The 19,257-nt window shown below is 40.4% G+C and overlaps 2 protein-coding genes and 1 long non-coding RNA gene across 6 annotated transcripts in view; 1 reads left to right on the forward strand and 2 right to left on the reverse strand.

The window, feature by feature from the left end:
• The window catches only part of LOC108961998 (uncharacterized), a 105,504-nt gene extending 96,636 nt beyond the window's left edge, over positions 1–8,868 (reverse strand). The window contains exons 1-4 of the long non-coding RNA XR_007778468.1: positions 8,769–8,868; positions 7,423–7,553; positions 6,507–6,581; positions 316–387 (exon numbers count right to left, since the gene is read on the reverse strand). This is a non-coding gene — a long non-coding RNA (uncharacterized LOC108961998). The remainder of the gene's footprint in view (positions 1–315; positions 388–6,506; positions 6,582–7,422; positions 7,554–8,768) is intronic.
• IL16 (interleukin 16) overlaps positions 1–11,895 on the forward strand; it is a 30,559-nt gene extending 18,664 nt beyond the window's left edge. Inside the window, exons 11-21 of one of the 4 annotated variants that reach the window (XM_030228319.2) lie at positions 826–943; positions 2,091–2,223; positions 2,959–3,046; positions 3,755–4,230; positions 5,754–5,895; positions 7,110–8,205; positions 8,692–8,875; positions 9,069–9,170; positions 9,863–10,115; positions 10,996–11,121; positions 11,366–11,895. In XM_030228319.2, coding sequence (XP_030084179.2) covers positions 826–943; positions 2,091–2,223; positions 2,959–3,046; positions 3,755–4,230; positions 5,754–5,895; positions 7,110–8,205; positions 8,692–8,875; positions 9,069–9,170; positions 9,863–10,115; positions 10,996–11,121; positions 11,366–11,559 — 2,912 coding nt within the window. In that variant the 3' untranslated portion in view covers positions 11,560–11,895. The remainder of the gene's footprint in view (positions 1–825; positions 944–2,090; positions 2,224–2,958; positions 3,047–3,754; positions 4,231–5,753; positions 5,896–7,109; positions 8,206–8,691; positions 8,876–9,068; positions 9,171–9,862; positions 10,116–10,995; positions 11,122–11,365) is intronic. The other 3 variants (XM_050978694.1, XM_030228318.2, XM_050978693.1) reach the window with 3 other exon arrangements.
• A 1,768-nt stretch (positions 11,896–13,663) lies between these two features.
• STARD5 (StAR related lipid transfer domain containing 5) lies at positions 13,664–18,749 on the reverse strand. The gene is made up of 6 exons (XM_050978695.1): positions 18,601–18,749; positions 18,458–18,507; positions 18,230–18,362; positions 16,754–16,871; positions 15,658–15,751; positions 13,664–15,131 (listed from the first exon to the last, which is right to left on the reverse strand). Exons 1-6 carry the CDS (start codon positions 18,688–18,690, stop codon positions 14,984–14,986), a joined length of 633 nt encoding a protein of 210 aa, XP_050834652.1. The 5' UTR covers positions 18,691–18,749; the 3' UTR covers positions 13,664–14,983.
• Between the last annotated feature and the right edge of the window lie 508 nt (positions 18,750–19,257).

A 19,257-nucleotide genomic window follows, 5' to 3' on the forward strand; every position in this document is an offset into this window, starting at 1 on the left:
TTTTTTGCTCTCAAGCATGAGAGTCACATTCATAACCTTCACTTGAAAGAGTAAAGCTCTTGCCAACAAATGCCTCTTATTAAGCAGACTGTGCAACTCTTATCCATAATTATGCAAGCAGTTATTTCACTCTTGAAAAGGCTTAAAACAAAATAAAATATATATCTACATCTTCTTGTAGTTCTTTCACCTCCTCTCCAACTGTCATCATCTTCTTTTTATAAACAACCAGAGGCACAATGAAATAAACTTTTAAATATGGGAACATCAGAGCAACAAACAAAGGAAACCCTCTATGAGGTACCAGTGACTTACCAAACACACAGGATGGGATCTGACATCAGTGACTGTCCAGAGCAAAGAGGGTAAACTCACAGAAGTCTTCAGCTGTATTATATAAAACAGAGGGAGAACTGAAATTATATAGCTAACAGTAGCCATGTATCTTTAATTTTAGCTTGTTTTCCCTCTTTATTTAGCTCCTTAATTTTTTTTCTATTGTGTCTCCTTGTAAAGTCATTTGAATTCTTCTATAACGAGAGATATTTTGCAAAATAAACCTGCATTCCATTGTGTCTGTTACACTTTAATCATGAGGAGGACAAAAGCCCCCAAACCACCCCACAATAAAACAATAGAAAGGTTTAGAAAAATGCAGTGGAAGCAGCAGCAAATACTGAATGTGCAACTTTCATGAACACGAGAATTTGCTTCTGGTTCATGTAGAAAAAAGAATTAAATTTAATTAATTTTTAAGAAGTTTCTTCAATAGTTTGCTTTGACTGTTTCTTATGGGTTTTTTAAAATTATTCTTGATTCTTTCAGAGCCAGGTGTTGGCCTTGGAATTGGGTTGTGTAGCATCCCTTACTTCCAGTGTATTTCAGGGATCTTTATTCACACCCTCTCGCCAGGCTCAGTGGCACATATGGATGGGAGACTCAGGTAGGATGAGAAAGGCTGGCTATCTTATGCTACAAATTTCTCATTGATCTGTTTTATGGGTTTATTTTTGACTTATTTGGGCAGGAAGTAATATTGATTTCTGGGAATTTGGGGTTTAAAGCACGTGTGCTTCAGGGTTGGAGCATATCTTCAGGATATGTGGGATTTACAGAAATACAGCAACCCAGTGAAATCTCTGCCTCTTGTCCAAGCTGGGCTAACTTTGAAGGTATTAGACAAGCTTGTAGCATTTCTACTGGAGGAGATCTTCAAATGAGAAAGTATTTGGAAAAACCTAAACATGGCATAACTTGGCTTGTTTGAGCACTAATTTTTTTGCCGATACAATCTCCTCAAATTCTATCACTTCTTGCCCAATAGAAAAACAGATTTGGTGAAATGAGCTTTAGTGAGAGTTTAGAAATTCACTTTCAGAGATTTTTGATCAACTAGTAATGTTGAACATCTTGAGAACTGAACAGACCACAGCAGTTTCAGTGCAGTGTTTCTGATTTAAATTTAGATGTTCTGTAATCCTCCTCTCTAATACTTTAGCTGAAAGAACTGTAGTCTTAAATTATTTGAATATTTACAGGATACAAGTCAGTGCCTTCAGTCAGGCTCCTAATGTGTGTGAGAACTAGAGCAGAGCAAGGCAATCTGAGTTTCCATATGAGCCAAATTTTGATTTCATCTATAAAGATCTGGTTTAGCAGATTTTGATAGTTTGTCATTGGAATTTTTTTTTAACGGGTTATTCACATATCTAGCAGAAAGATAACATCCTTTCTGACCCTAAATAGCACTAACATAAAGATGTGAGAAGTGAAGTGTTAACTGGAAAGGAAGGTGTAGGTGGAAGCAGCAGTTGAGCTGCAGACAGCAGAAAGAACACCAAGTGCGCACAGCTGAACATGCAGAAAGCTCAGAGGTTGCATGCAACATGGCAGATCAAAACCCCTTGATATTCAACCCATTCCCATTCTATTTTCTGTGACAGGACAGAAAGACATGTAATCTGTAAGAAAATTAGGTTGACCTTATGAATTTGCTTTTTGTATGTTTTCACGTGGGTGAGATGAGGTCAGGAGAAAATCTGTTTTGTTTACATCCTCTCTCTTTTGTTTTTTTTTTAATATCTCTCTAGGTGTGGAGATGAAATTCTTGAAATTAATGAAACTTCAGTACAAAATACAACCCTTAATGAAGTTTATGCTGTGCTGAGCCATTGTGATCCTGGTGCAGTACAAATCATTGTTAGCAGACACCCTGAACCACAGGTAGCACAGTTGTATTCTTTCTGAATTTAAATATAGCACATATTGAGAACTAAGAGAGAGCAAGTGCTGATCTAATACAGGTGAAAAAATTTTGACTACATAGATGCTGATCTCTTTATGATCATCACTGCACAAAAAAAAACCCCAAAAAACCCTGAGATATGCACTCTCTTAAGTAGAATCATTTAAGATTTGAAGATCACTGGTGGCAGTCTTACATGAGGTTCTATGCAGTGAATAAGAAAGCTTCAGAAATAACATTTAAGGAATAACCCAAAACATAATTCTTATGTAAGAAAGAATTTACAATAATAAGTAAATAATTTGAAAGAGGGAACATCCTCCCCAAAAAGAAATAAATGTTTATACACTGTCTTTCAGTAATTAAAATTTAGGTCTTGCTCTGCAAATATTTAAAATTAAATTAATATTGATATACAATGTTTTATTCCTGCAAGGTTTTTCAACAAAACCCTTCCTAACACCAAATACTGTATAAATTATTAATAAGTTTAAGTAGTTACATAAACTATGCTGTATTGAGTTACCTTATACTGGTAAATCCAGGACTCCACTTCTAAAAGAACATTTATCTTTGAAAGGTCCCATTTAACCTAAACAGCCACTAAAAAGAGCAGATCCATAGATATATTTCATATATACTGGGATTTATACAAATATAATGGTGTGCAGTTAACTCACCTCATGAGAGTCAAATGGCATAATATTTCCTAGGTGTCTGAGCAACAGCTAAAAGAAGCTGTTGCACAAGCTGTGGAAAGCAGCAGATTTGGAAAGGAGAGACACCAATGGAGTGCTGAAGGTAAGGGAATAAATGTATTCATTGAGACATGGTAATTTTGATTTAAAATGTGTCAAGGATGAGTACACACTGTATTAGAATCCTTGAAAACAGTCAAGTAACCCAAAGCAGAAAGAAAGAGGAGGAAACCTCACAGGACAGCCTTCCTAACATGTCTCCAATGATATGTTACCAGAGTGATGAGAACAGAACAAATCTGTCTGATTACCAACAAAAATTTCTCGTGCAAACTTCCTCTCACAGTTGCTCATCCTCTCCAATTCACAAGCTCTGCTTAGAGCTTTTCAAACCATTGTCTATAGGTGACAGGACCATGATAACAAAGAACTATGAAGGTGATGTCCTGGGGGTAAACCTTGTTAATTCCTTTTTTTGTGAGGAAATGCAGTCATGGTTGGAGCTATTTGCCCAGCTCAGGTATAACATCCTCTCCCAGTAATGATACTCCTTTGAGTGTCTTCTAAAGAGCCAAAAGTAACAGTCATCATCAGTAAAATTATAGTTCTGATATACCTATATATAGGGAAAACGTTATTTGGTTGTTCAGGAACTTGGCTGTTGACTCTTGACCCTACAAGCCTTCAATGCATAAATCACACCTTTGCATCCACCGAGGATGATATTTAGCTGCAGATTTCATCAGCTGAATCTTAGAAGCGAGCACTCTGTGTGTACTGACCAGACATTTTGGCCATGTTGCTGGTGCAGGTGTAAAGAGGCTGGAAGTGAGCTGGCACGGGAGGCAGCCCTGCGAGAAGCACACGGACAGGAGCGTGGGCTGCTGCAGCCGCAGGGCACAGCGGCTCATGACCCGCTCCAGCAGTGACAGCAGCTACAACCCCCGGGCCTCCTGTGCCCCTGCTGCTGTGCACCAGCTCACAGACTTGAAAGCAAGAGTACACAGTGTAGATGTACCAATCACCCAGCAGCCTGGGCTGCTCTACTCATTCTCTGCCAATAATTCAGGAAGAAGTTCCCCTCCCACCTGTAGTGAAGGTGGTCGAGCTTCGCAAAACACTAAGAAGTCATCAGAGATCCTCGTTAGAAAACCTAAATCATCAAAGCCCAAACCTCCACCAAGGAAATACTTCAAGCAGGACTGCACGTGTGTGGACCAGGGTAATGCAGACAGAAAAGAAAAGCTTGTCTCAGAAATGGCTGCATCATCATCTGTAAGTGTGCAGGTAAAGTAAAATTTACAGCATTTTTCTTGTGTCTGCATATTTGTGAGGAGGGGAAAAAGGAAGGCAAATTGGTTTTGCATGGCAGCAGGAAGAAGAGTTGGAAAGAAAGAGGAAAATATATATACAGGTGAGAACTGGGAGAAGATGAGGCTCTTCTGTATTGAAAATAAGGTGTGTATCTTAGTGAAGCCAGTATAGCACAAAATGTTATGTTCAAAATAAGGCCAGAAGGCAGAGAATTGTCTGAAGAAAACCTTCCATACTAAGGTGTCTGAGTTAAAATCCCAGTGAGAGCAGCTGCAAGAATGAATCTGAGTCCCTGCCTCTCCTCATGAGCATGTGCCATTGGTAGTATTATTCAGTGTTATGCCCTAGGCTGGGACTGGAGAGGTTTACACAGCCTCTGATGCCAGCTTGGTGTGGCTCACCCCAGCTACCTGTGTCACAGAGTCATATCATTTATGGAAGTAGTCATGAAACAATAATTTCTTTGTTTCAGTAGTGGATTTTTATTGGAAGAAAGCACTAACATTTGTGCAGTAGGGAATCTTGGGCTCAGATACATTTCTAGAAACCAGGAGGTATTAAATAAAACCATTTAAATTGTGGTGCACATACATCTTTGTTAATGAGCTACAGTATTTGAAAACAGTGTACATTTATACTTTACTAAATTTCAGTTCCCTCTCATCTAGGGCAAGAGAGTGTTTCACTTTTGCATGAGGGTGAAGGATTGCAAGATCTGCATGTTGAAACAAAATTGTGGTTTGTTTAAAATCGAAACTTCTATTCCTCAGGTTTAGTAATATGGCAATAGAAATTAACTGCTCTCAATACAGTGCAAAGGAAAAATACAAAACACAGAAAAAACCAAACCAAAACAACAAATAACCAAACCAAACACAAAAAAACCCACAGACTGTCCCCCCCAACCAATTCCCAAGCTGCAAAGATCAATACAAAATTATGTAGAGCAAACTGAAGTCCACATATAATGTTAATATCCAAGAAAATTTCAGTTAAGCATCTTAGGTAAGGTAATTTTTACCATCCCCTAAGTAGAAACCACTGCTAGAAAATCAGCTTTCAGAAGTAAAATTAAGGGCAATAAGTACTTGTTGAACTTACCACGCCCTGCAACTTCTTGTTCTTTGTACTTAGTCATTCTAAATGACAGTGAGAAAAACCTAAATCTTAAGATCAATAAAATCCATGAAAAATCAAGGTCTGTTAAGGAACACAACTTCCTCCATTAAGATAGTCTGTATATCTGTATATCCCCAAGAGAGATATTTTATGGTCAGAATTTATTTCAGATCATTAAGAGAAGGTTTTATTAGTGCTTTTAATTTTTTTTAACCCTTATTCCCCACAAATTTTGTATTAGTCAGTCTGAGGCCTGCATACCACAATTTTATATGGGGTTTCTGTTTTTTTCCGGATTCATATATTTTTTTCAGATTCATATGTAGTGTGGTTTGCATAATTGCATTCTGACACACTTCTCTTTCCTGTTTGTTCAGCAGGAAGTTGGAGAAGCAATGCTAGAGGGACATCAAACCGATGTAACCCACAGTGTCTTCACCATTTCTCCTACTGCATGTGATAAGGAACACACAGCTGCTGCTCCAGTGGGCAGAGAGCAAGAAAGGAAAGAAAAGTTAGGTATGTTTAATTCCATGAACTTTTTCCCCCCAGCTAAATATATAGTATTTAGTTTGGATTTCAAACTGGGTATTGAGCTGACTTCACTTTCTCTTTAAATGTAGTCTTCAAGCCATATCTCTAAATTTTGGGATGAACAGATGAAATTTCAAATTATTGACTAATCTGTAAAGAAAGGGAAAGTAGATCAAAATAAGCATAAGAGATGTTTTATTGTAATTTTTAAAAATTATTGATTAATCTTTGTAAATAAGAGAAACTAGATCAAAAGCAGCATTAGAGATGATTTATTGTAAAAATTGTATTGCTTAAGATGACACTGCTTATTTATACTGAATATCTCATATTAAAGCTTAGTTTTAGCATTTCTAAAGGATATTTTTATGCACAAGTTCAAGACTCTAGTGTTGCAATGGTACAAACCACTGATAAGTTACATTTCTGCTGTGCTAGTTAGAATTAAGGAAACTTAGTGTTAAGGGAACAAGACAATCTCAAGAGGTCTCTTACAACATATAGGCTTATGTAATTCTCAAAGTTATGGCTCAGATCATTAAAAAAAGTAAAAGTGTTGCCTTCAAAAAAGGTCACACTAAAGCAGAAAACAGTACCTGTGCAGCTGCACAAACAGAACTTTGCTGCCATTCAGCTCCACCATGTCCAACATGAAGATGCTCAATTGCTTTCTGAAGTAAAAAAATATTCCCATATTAGAATCAAGTTTTTACTTATCAGAAAAATCAACTGGAAATGCCTGAGGAAACCTGAGGAAGCATAAATGTAGAAGATCTTCCTATGATAGTCTTTTTAGAGTAGGATATATTATAAATGTAGAAAATAAATGTTTTTTAAAAGAATTTACTGTAACACCAGCTTTTTCTCTAGGCTGCAAAAAACATTGCATTTTCACCTTTCTATTTTAGCTGTTGCATCCTGTATCAAGATTTCAGCACCCCAGAATTTCCGTATTTGCAAACCCTCTAAAAAAACCAATCTCGTATTTAAGTGTGCAAGAGCCTTGTTTTTCAGTTAATTTCAGTGTCTGGATTCAGAACTAATGGATCAAGAATTAAGAATTTTTAAATATTTAAATTTTTTAGAAACTTCAAAATAATTTATCAGAGGCTTGAATGAAATTCAGGGTTAATGAATTAATAATGATGCAGCAAGAAGTAGACAGGTGGTGGTTTATAATCGATGTCTTTTTATTACAGGGACTCCACTTTCATCAATACAAAGGCCTGTACTTAAAAGACAAGCACGGGTAGATTATAGTCTTGATACAACAGAAGACCCCTGGGTTAAAATTTCTGACTGCATAAAAAGCTTATTTAATCCTACCATGAGTGAAAACAACGTCCACTTAGATTTGCAACCTGGCATAGACAAAAAAAAAGAGAATCAAAATCGAAGCAGCTCAGAGACAGTTCTGAAGAAATCAGAATCAGAATTAGTGGGTTCCAAAGTGCTAAAATCAGATGAAAATGACAGTGTGAAAAAGGGTCCTCCTGTTGCACCAAAGCCCACCTGGTTCCGCCAAAGCCTGAAAGGATTGAGGAAAGCAAATTCAGATCTAAAATCACAGGCAGATCAAAGTCTTCCCAACCGTGACAGTGTTTCCAGTAAAAAACTGCAATCCAGCTTATCACGTGTGTCACCTGGAGGATCATCAATAAAACAAAGAATAAGCTCATTTGAATCCTTGAGTGCTCCACAGTCACCTGAAAAAACCCCCCGAAGGCTGAGCCTAAAACCATCAGCGCAGAAGGAACCTTCTCGCCCTGCAGCAGGGGCAGAGGCAGCTCCAGCCTGTTCAAACCAACCCCTCCTCCCACGCTGTGAAAACAGCCACCAACAGCCACCTGCGGCCATGGCTACAAAGAGCCTGGATAGATCTTCCTCTCGCAGGGAGAGCATTGCCAGACCAGAGAAAACCAGCTCAGAGAAAAGCAGCAATGCCAGCACTGAAAGTTCATCCAGTCTCCTCTCTCCGGGAGCTGTTAACTCCCATCTTGTGTCAGTAGCAAAAGCTCACAGCCTGAGGTCACGAAGCTTCCCTCTCACTGCTGCCCAGGCTTGTGAGATAATGAAGCCTTTTGATGAGAAGTGTAGCAAAATCTATTCCATCAGCAGCCAGGTGTCATCTGCTTTAATGAAATCATTGCTTTGCCTTCCTCAGTCCTCAGCCTCTTCTGGAAACAGTGCATGGGAAACTTTGGACACAGTGTCTCAGTCCTCCATGGAGGAGGATGGGGCTTCCACCTCACCTGCGAGTGAGAACCATCACCTGGACACTGGCTTTTCCCTAAAGTAAGATACCATATTTAAAACTCAGATTTACAGATCAGCACTGGTGAGCAGCTGCACTGATTCACTGGCAGATTAAAGTTCTAAGGTAGCAGCACAGAGAAGTAAAGCACAGACTAAGTTAAGAACTTTTTAGACCATGAAGGTTAAATGACTCATGACTGTTAATCTTGGTTTTGATTTGTATTAGATCCGTACATGGACGGATTTCAAGGACCATTATTTCTAGAATCTCCATGATAAAGCAAATTTAAGAGCATTTGCCTGAGGCCACAAATTTTTTCTCATTCTTTTATGCAATGAATTCTACTTCCTTAAAGTGAACACGATTAATTTCCATTTGCCTGTATTATGTTAGTTGTAGGAGTTACCACCTGAATTACATGCTAATAAGATGAAAGATGACTGCTCTAAAATTGCCTTTTGCTTTAGTGGGTATGTTCTCTCATAGCTCAATGTTTCTTTTTTGTTCTTGTCACAATGGGACAGCCTCTCAGAGCTGAGAGAATACACGGTGAGCCTGGCAGACAAAGAGAAGGAGGAAGACAGACAGGAACAGGGCTCACCTCAAGCATCCGGTGTGTTGGGGCAGTCAGTCATCTCTTTGCTTTCCCCTGAGGAGCTGGCAAAGCTTATAGAGGAAGTCAAAGCCTTAGATGAAGAAACCTTAAAGGTAAACCTGCTTTTTTTTTTTCTTTTTTTGTGCATGATTTTCAGGAAGCTGTAGAGTGAATGTGTCTGGTAAACTTTGCAACTTAATATTATGTTTATGCCACTAAGTCTCATTAAAAAATGCACAACAGACTTTCCAATCATTGTGACATATCTTCTGGGAAGTTCTTGACTTTATTCCTTTCTCTGCCTAGGAACTTGATGATATTCATGTTACAGTTTTGCATAAAGAAGAAGATACTGGGCTTGGATTCAGCCTGGCAGGAGGCATTGATCTAGAAAACAAAGTGGTAACAGTAAGTAGCATCTTAAAAATTACTCTCAAATCAACACTCTATCTAAAAATACATACCTTTATACATACTTGGTTTTCTACTACAGTTTTTAGCTTTTAGATAATCAAAGCAGGCAGCTGTATTGATAAGGTTAGAAGGACCATAGTGGGTGAAAAAAGGTTCCTTCTGCACAGAGCTGTCTCTTCAGGTGTCTGGTAGCAGTCTACTGCTTGCTTGGGTGCCTCCTCCCCAACAACTCTGAAACCTGAGGTAGAACATACAGCCCTCAGAAGGAAATAACCAACACCTTACTCACGTGCTTATAGAAGACCGTGCAGGATGGTCTGGAGGAATGGGGTGGGTAAAAAACACATCAGAGGTCTGGAGGCTAGAGATAAGTCTCATGCTTCCTTCCTCTCACTAGCAGCAAGAGAGTCAGGAAGTAGAATATGCAAAGTACTTAGCACAGGTAGCATGGCTTTAGCCATCTGGTACCAGGGCCAAACTGCTCCCCTGGCTGCTTGAGGAGGATGTGCACAGGGAAACTTCTCTGTGCAAATTTATTCATCCTCCATCCTGAAATGTGATAGAAGCAACTTGTTCCAGGCAAAGAATGAAAAATGCACATGGTGTAAAGTGTTAACTAAGGGATTTAGTGATGTCCTTTTTTTCCTCTTCCCTTGTGTGTGTGTGGTGACTGGGCTCTTCAATAGGTTCACAAGGTATTTCCCAATGGCCTGGCCTGTCAGGAAGGAACTATTCAGAAAGGAGATGAAGTACTCTCCATTAATGGGAAGTCTCTGAAAGGTGCAACTCACAGTGATGCCTCAGCAATCATGCGACAGGCCCGGCAAGCCAGACAGGCTGTTGTTGTCACCAAAAAATCCAAAGATGGAGCAAAAAATCTCAATGTTTCAATCAGCTCTAGTACATCATCAGTAGCAAGTGATGCCTCACAAGAGTCTGGTAAGTTTACTGGCATTATCTTGCAGACCCCACTTGATAAGTGTTTACTCATCACCTGAAATCCAGGTGTTCATAAAACCAGCAGTGGCTGATAAATCTGTGAACCCTGATTAAAGACAGCACAGTTAATAAAACATTCCTGAAATAGATATTGAAATATTTGAAATAACTTTACTTAAAAGGGAAAGAATCACTAGATTTCTAAAATAAAAGAATTCCTAAAAAACCCAAGCATTATTCTCTATGTGGATTTCTGTAGATGTACAAAGATGGCTATTGTAGCACACCATCTAATTGAAGGTATAATGACAACTCAGTGAACAGTAATTCTTTATTCTAATATTGTTACAAGACAAGTTCTCCATGAAAGAGAATTTCAGTTTGAACAAACAATATGCTATTGTTTGAAATAGCAGGTGGCTGTATCTGAAACACAGCAAGGTCAGAGTTTCGCAGAATATTTTACTTTCAGAATAGTTTTGTGTTTTGATTTGGTTTTGGTTTTTTTCCTAAAGTTTGAACTGGAGATCTGTAGCTTTATTTCCATACTGCAAATTAGCAGCCTAGTAGTCAGTAACAACTTCATAGCTAATATGAAGTAAAATATTTCCCTCAGATTTTGTTCATTTAACAGATTTTTATAATTCTAGTAAATGTCTTACGTTTCCATTCTCCCATTAATTCAAACATAACTTTCTTTCCCCAGCTTCCCAGAGGGCCTTAAAATGACATAATGAGAAATTAAAAGCTTTAGTTTTCTCTTTCATTTAGCAGTTTATAGGACCTTTGCAAACATTCCAAAAGTTAATTTTTTTTTAACAGATGTTTGAGCTTTTTAGACTGTGTAATGTCCATGTGGTAACTTTCCATTTGTTTCCAGCCACTGGGGATACAATCTGTACTGTAACTCTAGAAAAAACATCTGCTGGTTTAGGATTCAGTCTGGAAGGAGGGAAAGGCTCTATTCAGGGAGATAAACCCATCATCATCAACAGGATATTTAAAGGTAAACACACTTAACATGTTCCCAACTCAGGCGGCCTTGTGGGGTTCATAAATGACTGCTGATTTATAAGTGTGGAAATGTTATTTTTTCAAATGCAGCATTATATTGTTCGGTGCCAGTAATTTGTTGCCTGCTGGGACCAGGTAGTTTATAGCAAACATGCTGGTGATCCATTCACTAGTAAGTGAAAGATCCATTAAAGTTTCCTCCACAGAAAGAATTAAAGGAAATTTTCTGTCCCTAGGGACTGCACTGGAACAGAGTAGCCCTGTTCAGCCCGGCGATGAGCTCCTACAAGTGCACACAACTGCCATGCAAGGACTCACTCGTTTTGAGGCGTGGAATGTAATCAAGGCATTACCTGATGGGCCCATCACAGCCATCATCAAGAGGAAGAATCACAGCTCTGTTACCAGCAAGTCGTCCAAAACTTTGTAAGAGGAGGGATTAGACTACTGCCAATATTCAAACAAAGGATTTTATTACTTGCAGGCACTTGGCTGCCTCAGCAAGATACTCAGAAAGCACCCACGAGGAGTACACTGGAGCTTACTGCCAGTTACAGAGAAAGCTGTCTGGGATTAACTAAAACGTGCAGGAAACAGGCATGATTCTTATTTCAACCTTCAGAAACAGATGTTGCAAAGTGTATAATTATAAAATAATGACTTTGTTAATAATATAGCGGTTGTAATAAAATACGTGACAGCTATAGTACTCTCCTATTTTAAGCTATTCACTTAACAGGTGAATAAAAGCAGATCCTGTGCTGAATTTTCAGTGCTACTCTCCAAGTCCTGCTCCTTACCTTACCTTCCCAGCAACAAGAAACGTGTCTATGAGCCTACAATTAAACACTGCCTTAGAGAATGGGTAAGGCAGAGAAAGAGGTTGCAGTTTTGTGTGTCAAAACAACATTCCCTAAAAACTTCCAGCTTTCCTATAAAAAACACAGAACATTCAGGACAGCCAAAACCTGTCAAACTGACTTTCTACTAGCAGCTGACAGAGCCATCTCAACTGCAGCAGGCAAACACAGGGTGGAAAGGAGTTTTCATGGTATTCCAAGGGGGAGGCAGGAAGATGAGGGTAATGTAGTGGAAGTTTTCCTAACCTTCCTCTGGCCCGAGGTCTCAAGAGGACTACAGCAGGAGAATAACAAGGCCATTCAGAACAAAACCTTACCTTCTTTCTTTTAAATGTCTGTGTTAATTTTGCAAGGGAAAGTACCAGCAGGAGTAATTGTGAATCCAAGTACTTCTGAAATGAAATGTTTACTCTGGAAAGGCTAAATAACTTGGAGACAAATCTATGCTTCAAACACTGCTTCCTATATGCACGGTATGGAATTCTACCAGCAGCACAGGTACCTATGGCAAGATGGTCTCATGCACCCACTTGGTCTTCTCTGACCTGCTTCATGAAAGGGAGAGATGCAAGGGCAGGATGGAAGAAGGGACTCCCCAGCTGAGAGCCAGATGGCTGATCTAGTCCTTGGCTGCTCACCTTCCTGGAGATGGGAATTTTCTGTACTCTTCTTTGGTTACCTAATTTCATCAGGAAGAAGGAGCTCAGGAGCTGTTTTCCATACACTTAACACAATGCCTCAAAAACAGCAGTTTAGAGAAAGGGAAGGAGGATAAGCAGGAAAAGTTATTAATTAAATCCAGGCATTGAACTTGCTGTGGCCTTTTCTCACAAGACAACTGTAAATTAATCCTTGAACATTCTTGACAAGACTTCTGTCCCCACACTTCCAAATACTTACTCAGCTGAGCTCTCTTTCCCAAGAGATAACCTCTGTCTCAAAACAAAAAATTTATTAGTTGGGTAGCAACCAAAAGAAGAGAAAAATGTGACAGTAAATCTTCTTACACTTTTTTAAATTGGTACCTACATAAAAGTCTTTGCCAAAACATTTCCAACTCACAATCTGGCAGGGCAGAAGGGTGAATATGAAGGGCTCTTAATTTCTGGATAGATGATGGGCACTCAGAAAAGGGGTTCTTAAGTTATTCCATGAAGTGTCTCACCACCTTTATTGCTCAAAGCAATAAAAAAGAAGTTATAAATAGCTAATAAAAAGCCACATTATCTGCAAAAATAATATGCATTACTTGCAGAAATAATGAGTGGTGACCTCAGCTGTGCTTCTTGAACTTTCTACTAATTAAATTCATGATAATCCTGGCAAGACTAGGCATGAATATTATAATTCATGCCTAAAAACACCAGTACACTTACAAAAATATATATAAGCCTCTGTAGTATCAAGGCCCACATCTCTTCTCAGTGAACTTGTTATTCTTCTTAAGTATAGAAACAGCAATTGGAAATAAAGACCAACCAACACTTTGAGTGTAAGTGTTCTTACCAAAACACCTCTTCCCTAGGTAGTGGACATCATCAGGGAAGGCTTTTCCCCTCACACTGCCTTAAATTCAGAGAGATGCTGGAGGTCTTAGCAGCTGTTTGCCTTCCTTGATGGCAGAACAGCATATGAGGAACCATTTCAAAGGATGATACAGGAAAAACAATAAGATGTAGCACAAAAAATATTTATTTCACCACACTCACACAGGTTTTTACATCTTTGTATACAAAGGAGACAGGACTAAAAACTATTTCCTTGAAAAACCAGTCCATAGGGTGAGGTTTACAGTGGGAAACTTATTGTGCAAGTCCATGCCCTATACCAAAGATAAAAAAATAGAGGGGCAGAAAGCAGAGCATATTAACCTTGTTAAATAATCGAGTCACCACAGTAAAATCACAACCTGCATTTAACTTCCTCACTCAGCAATTATTTTTACTTTTGCAATTATATGTAATCCATAGTAATGTCTGATGTTCCTGCAGCAACCAGCACCAGAGGTATCTCTTAAAATGGACACACCTTGGCACAAAACTCAGGTGCTGATTTCCCAATGTAATGTTGGGAGGCAAACCAGTCTTAGAAAAGAGCAACGTCCTTATGGCCTGTCAAGGCAAAGCTAATTAAAAGATTACTGACCTGTTAAAACCTCTTCCCACAGGAAACCAAACACCATTCAAATACAGTTCAAAACAGTCATTTCATATGCCTTTTAAAAAATGGCAATTAAAGTGCTTAATCCTCTTTATTTATTGCCTCTACATTGGAGCAGTTTGTGTCATGAACTGGTTTTGGTACCAGAGAAGGGAAAGGGAGAGCATCCATCTGCCAGCCCACACACCTGTGCATTGATTAGCACTGCTGGACCTTAACATATAAAAAGCACTTAAGGCATATTTACCATCAATATTGAGGTCTGCTGGAACAAACAAGCGAAATCCTCTACATAATCTCATTTGTTCTGGCTTTCACAATGTGCTGGCTGGACCCACTGAGGCTTCTTAGCAGCTCTAGCAGTGCTGGCAGCAGGAGGGATACATCTTCTTTTGGTGGAGAAACATTTTTCCACAGGAATCTACAGGGAGTCTCAGAGACCAAACAGAGCTGACCTGCACCTGGCTGTGGTGCTAAGTGGATTTTAGCAATGCTTCATCTCAGAGACACTGACAAAGAGTGGGCAAGAACAGATCCAGTATGTCTGTCTTCTCCCTGAAGAATCACCACCTACTGCCTCCAGGATTCTTCCAGCCTTGGGAGTGGTATTTTTCTAATCATTAAAGTGAAGATTTTCATATTACATAAGAATGCATTGTTCTGCATGGAGTCAGATAGAAAATGCTGCTTTAAAATGTACTCAGTTCTTTGTTTCATGTCACCTTTTTTTCTATCTTAGCAGATAGAAAAGCCCTGAGACCAACTTTGTATTTTTACCTACAAGCTGACAGGTTGTTTCCTACCCTCAGCTGGTGGTGTCAGCAACTCATCTTGTCATGCTTTTAATGCCTTAACAGCTTTGGTCAGGTTGCTGTAAAATCCAGATATGCTAGATGGAAAAAAGGAATCCACCACTGTCTGGGGAAGATAGCCACCAAGATCCGTCTGAAAGAAAGTGAGGAGCTCAGTCCTGTCTGGCTCCCTGCAAAGACAATGAAAGTGATTTTAGAGACAGTGGTTTAAGAGCATTAAGAACTTTTCAGTCACTCTTGTATTAGAATAGATACTTCCAAATGCTTTTTTGTTTTTCAAACAAACAAGATAAATTTTAGTGAATGCGGCTACAAAATCTAAATTTATCCAGGCCCTAATTAGCTACATGACTGTCTATAAATAAATTATGGCAAATCAACCAGATACTCATTTACCAAAAATTAAGACCATACTTTTATGTTTTGCTGAATTTCTGAATTTCAAGAGGTCAGGGATAATTGCACCATGATAACAGTTTCTGTAACATTCAAGACTTCCCTCTAGGAAATGAAGATAAACTGATTTGTTGCATAAAAATGAGAACAAGGAAGGCACTCAGTCATAATGATTACTGGGAAGGCAGAAATATACCATAAGAGGTTGCAGGTCACATGTGGCCACATACACATAAACACACCACACAATGGATAAGGAGGGCTTTACAATTTGTAACATTCAATCAGGATGTTTCTTACCCAGGAACAGGTATGCAGAAACAGCCACAAGGATAATTAAAACCTCTCACAAAATTTGGTTGAGGAGGACACAGCGGGTGTTCCACATTGGTGGCTGAAAGAAAAAGCATTGAAGGAAAATGTCATTCTTCCAGCAGACAGGAAAGAGTCCTTGGTAGGCAAAACTCCAGATGGGAAGCAAACTCATTATTCAAAATGGATTTAAAAAGAACTGTAGTACAATCTCTTCAGTGTGGGGCTGACAAGTGGTCAGAAAAGACCATTAAAAGGAAGCACTCTGGCCTTAGAATGGGGAAATCAAAGAAGTGCTGAATTTAGAAGCAATTGTTACTGAGCTCTGGAAGAGGAAGCATTGACATTTGACACAGTTTCATCAAGCCCATGTTGTGTGAGGGCACTGCTTTTCTTGAGAGGTCATTTGGGCTGCTTCCAACAAATCCACATCACACAGATACATCACTTGGCTGCTGAAAAGCTGCACTCCAGCAAGTATATAAATTCCTGACAAGGCTTTTCTGAACCGGATAGGAAAATGGGACATCTGAACAGTGGGCAATAAAAGCTCAGACCTGTAACAGTTAAACAGCAGAATGAAAGTGAAAAACCAAATAAATATCCTTCTATATAGTAGCAACCCCCTAAAAATCAGCATATTTTTTCATAAAACCAATTATTTTCACATACAGGAGTGAAACATTTATTCAATGGCTTCACTGAACCCTGGGCAGAAAATGTTAAAACAGGATTTAGCCTAAATGAGATTCCTTTTAGGAAGTTCTGTAGATTCTTAAAAAACCAAAAAACCCACACTCAAAATACCCCAGAATTTAACACTAAATTAAATACTTATTCAATCTCAAAAGCATAGCAAGGGAACAAACCATAGGCCAGTCATTATCTGAGTCTTAAGATGATTTTTATACTCTGGGAACAACAATGTAGAGAGATTACTATTTTCTCTTCTGATCAAGATCAAGTCAACAACTACTGAACAGCTTGTTACTTAGTTTTAATTTTTTAATTTTATATTTGTTCCCAGTAGCTGTTGGTTATCTCCAAATGTAACATGAACCTGTGCAGAACACAAGTGCCTCACCAGCAGACAGCATCGTCCCATCTTCGTATTGCTTCATCACTACTACATCCACAAATTCCCTTGGTGAAATAATCCTCATGCAAGCTGAAGGGGTTGTGGTTCTGCATATAGAGACAGTCTGGGAATCATAGAACAGAGTTAAGTCAGTTGATGTTTTCCAAAGTACAGCAGAAAAATCTCTGCACTTTCTAAACTCCATCAAGGTGTTGTTTTACATCCTTTGATGAACAAAATGTAAATCGGCACAGTCAAAAGGCATTACCATGATTAATCAAGGACCGGAAAAAAACAGAGTGACAAGGTGTTGCTTCCATGTTCAGAGGGGCCAGATACCACAAGGGATGCTGAAATGCAAATCTGGCACATCTGTGCTCCCAGGACAGTTAAAACCCTCATCCTCCCCAGGACACTGGCAAAAATTATTTCTTTGTGTAGTATGCACAGGATACACCTTGATAACTCAGTTTGTTACCCTGCACAAATATTAATGCTACCTTCTGCTTCCCCGACTGGCTCCCAAAACAGAAGTTTCTACCACATTGGTAGGTGCTGGCAAGTCTTGTGAATTTCAAGTGGCAGGCTGCAGCATTCCTGAACTTGTCTATAATGAATACTAAACGCCTACAGGATTTCCACAAGAAAAATAAACTTCCTGGAATTTCCACAAACATTTCTGGGACTAGTTGTGTTTGCACCTGGCTGCCTCTAAGTAGCGACCACTTCAGATTGGTGATCTAAATCCAGCACCCTTTTAATTTTCCCACATGCTTTTAAAAAAAGGAATTAGACTGTACAAGCGTGGCAGCAGAAGCTGCTGCTCATACACAGCCCTGCTCATCTGTCTGCTCAAATTGCAGCATCTCCATTTTAATGAGAGATGCAAAGCACTGGGTGCTGAGGCCAGCTGAAGGCAGGCTGTGATGTGCAGGGCACAGCGTCACTGCTGCCATGGTGAAAGATGGGGCCTGAACTGATGGCTGATGACGTGAATGCTTCACTGCTTAGCTAAGTCTGGTTATACTTTAAACCTCCTCTTACATCACACTGAGCTTACTAAAAACAGTCGTGCTTGGCTTGATTTGCAGCATTAACAATGTAGTGCAGGAATCTTTAATGTTATATATTTAACGTTATACATACATACATATATATGTGTGTGTGTATGTTATACATTTGCATATTTTAAGTACACAGCATGTAGCCACGAATGATTTTCCTTTCAGAAAGATAAGCTATTGGCTATATACATATATACCTACATACCTTAATAAATTATATAAAATGTATGGAATAAGATAAAGAAAAAAACCAAAACCAAATGAAAAAAGGTTTCTTAACCCAGCATCGTTCAGCTGATCCAGCCAGAGACACAGAACAATTTAAGACTCACTATCTCCCTCCCTACACATAACATTGGCTGTCTCTAAGGCCCAAACGCTGCACAAATCTTGCCAGAACAGTTTTTAAGGAACTTACATCACTGATAGCTTCGATGACCTCGAAGTCCTTCACGTTTTGGTCCCACTTGGTCCTGAGCCCGCCGGCCACGGGCTTTATGCACTCCCAGACTTTCTGCGGGCTGGCGGGCAGGATGCCCTCTCCCTTGTACCTGCGGGGGACGAAACGAAACCGAACCGCGCTGCTCTACCCTGGCTGGCCCGGGCAGCACCGCGGGCAGGACCCCGCGACCCGGGGGGTACTTACAGATTGCCAGCGAACTCCGCCGAGGGTCTCCAGGACACCGCCACCTCACCCTGCGGGACGGGAAGCATTCAGTCCCCGGGCCGGCTCCCGCCGCAGCCCCCCGACCCACCGTGCTGCGGCAGCCCCGCCGGCCCCTGACCCACCGTGCTGCGGCAGCCCCGCCAGCCGTCGGGGTCCCGTCGGTAGAGCCGCAGCTGCTCGGCCGCCTCCTCGGCGCGCCCCGCGCAGTCCATGGCGGGCGGGCGGGGCCGCTGCGGCGCCGCTTTGAGCGCCCGCGCCGCGCCGCCCCTGGGCCGATGGCGGCGCCGCCCCTCACCTGAGGGTGACGCCGGGCCGGGCCGGCCGCGCCTCACGGGACAGCGAGCGCGGGGCTGGGGAGCGGCAGAGCCCGGAGCGCGGGGCAGGCACGGCGGGGATGGGGGGGTAACGCGTGTGGGATCGGAGGCGGAGCAGTGCTTCCTCAGAGAGCCGCCCCGCGCTCGTCACTGGTGTAATCCCAGTCCCGGTGACGCGGAGAGAAGCGAAAAACCAACCAAGCAATCTTCAGTATCTAAAGGAAGTGCGAAATTGCAGTGGACTGTGAAAGACGGGATAGAATTTGGAAACTACGAGTAATGAAGCGAGTCTCTTAAAGGCCATGGATCGAAAGTTTACCACTGAGAAGCTTACCAGTCTGGTATGAGGCTCACCAGAAAATTAATAGAGGATCTAGGATTTAATCTGGAAGTCTGACTCACGTTGTCAAATAACTCCCCTGCCCATTTGATACACTCTAAAGAAACTCACTATTCTCTCTAGTT

The sequence above is a fragment of the Serinus canaria genome, chromosome 10 (genome assembly GCF_022539315.1).
Source record: "Serinus canaria isolate serCan28SL12 chromosome 10, serCan2020, whole genome shotgun sequence".
Classification (NCBI taxonomy): Eukaryota; Metazoa; Chordata; class Aves; order Passeriformes; family Fringillidae; genus Serinus; species Serinus canaria.